The 298-nt window shown below is 47.0% G+C and overlaps 1 protein-coding gene across 1 annotated transcript in view; it reads right to left on the bottom strand.

The window, feature by feature from the left end:
* Window positions 1–201, bottom strand: part of EMH_0075530 (supt5h protein, putative) — a gene marked incomplete at both ends in the record, with an annotated part of 2,083 nt that extends 1,882 nt beyond the window's left edge. Inside the window, one exon of the mRNA XM_013499606.1 lies at window positions 187–201. Coding sequence (XP_013355060.1) covers window positions 187–201 — 15 coding nt within the window. The remainder of the gene's footprint in view (window positions 1–186) is intronic.
* Between the last annotated feature and the right edge of the window lie 97 nt (window positions 202–298).

Here is a 298-nt window from a genome sequence, read left to right as displayed (position 1 = left end):
GCTGTCCTCATCAGCAGAAGAAGAAGAAGAAGAAGATGGATCCTCCTCCTGCACGCAAACCCTAAACCCTTAACCCTAAACCCTAAACCCTAAACCCTAATTTGAAAGCAAACAAACACACACTGCTTCTCTTCTATGGACTAGGGTTTAGGGTCTAGGGTTTAGGGTTTAGGGTTTAGGGTTTACCCCCTTCTTCCCCATCTTCGTGCTGAGCCACCAAGGCACGAATAGCCGCCGAGAGTTTCTCTATGATTGAGGGTTTAGGGTTTAGGGTTTAGGGTTTAGGGTTTAGGGTTTG

The sequence above is a fragment of the Eimeria mitis genome, genomic scaffold (assembly GCF_000499745.2).
Source record: "Eimeria mitis Houghton genomic scaffold, Emh_scaff4488, whole genome shotgun sequence".
In the NCBI taxonomy this organism is placed as follows: Eukaryota; Apicomplexa; class Conoidasida; order Eucoccidiorida; family Eimeriidae; genus Eimeria; species Eimeria mitis.
The sequence above is the reverse complement of the archived record's forward strand: the minus strand, read 5'-3'. Positions and strand labels throughout refer to the sequence as shown.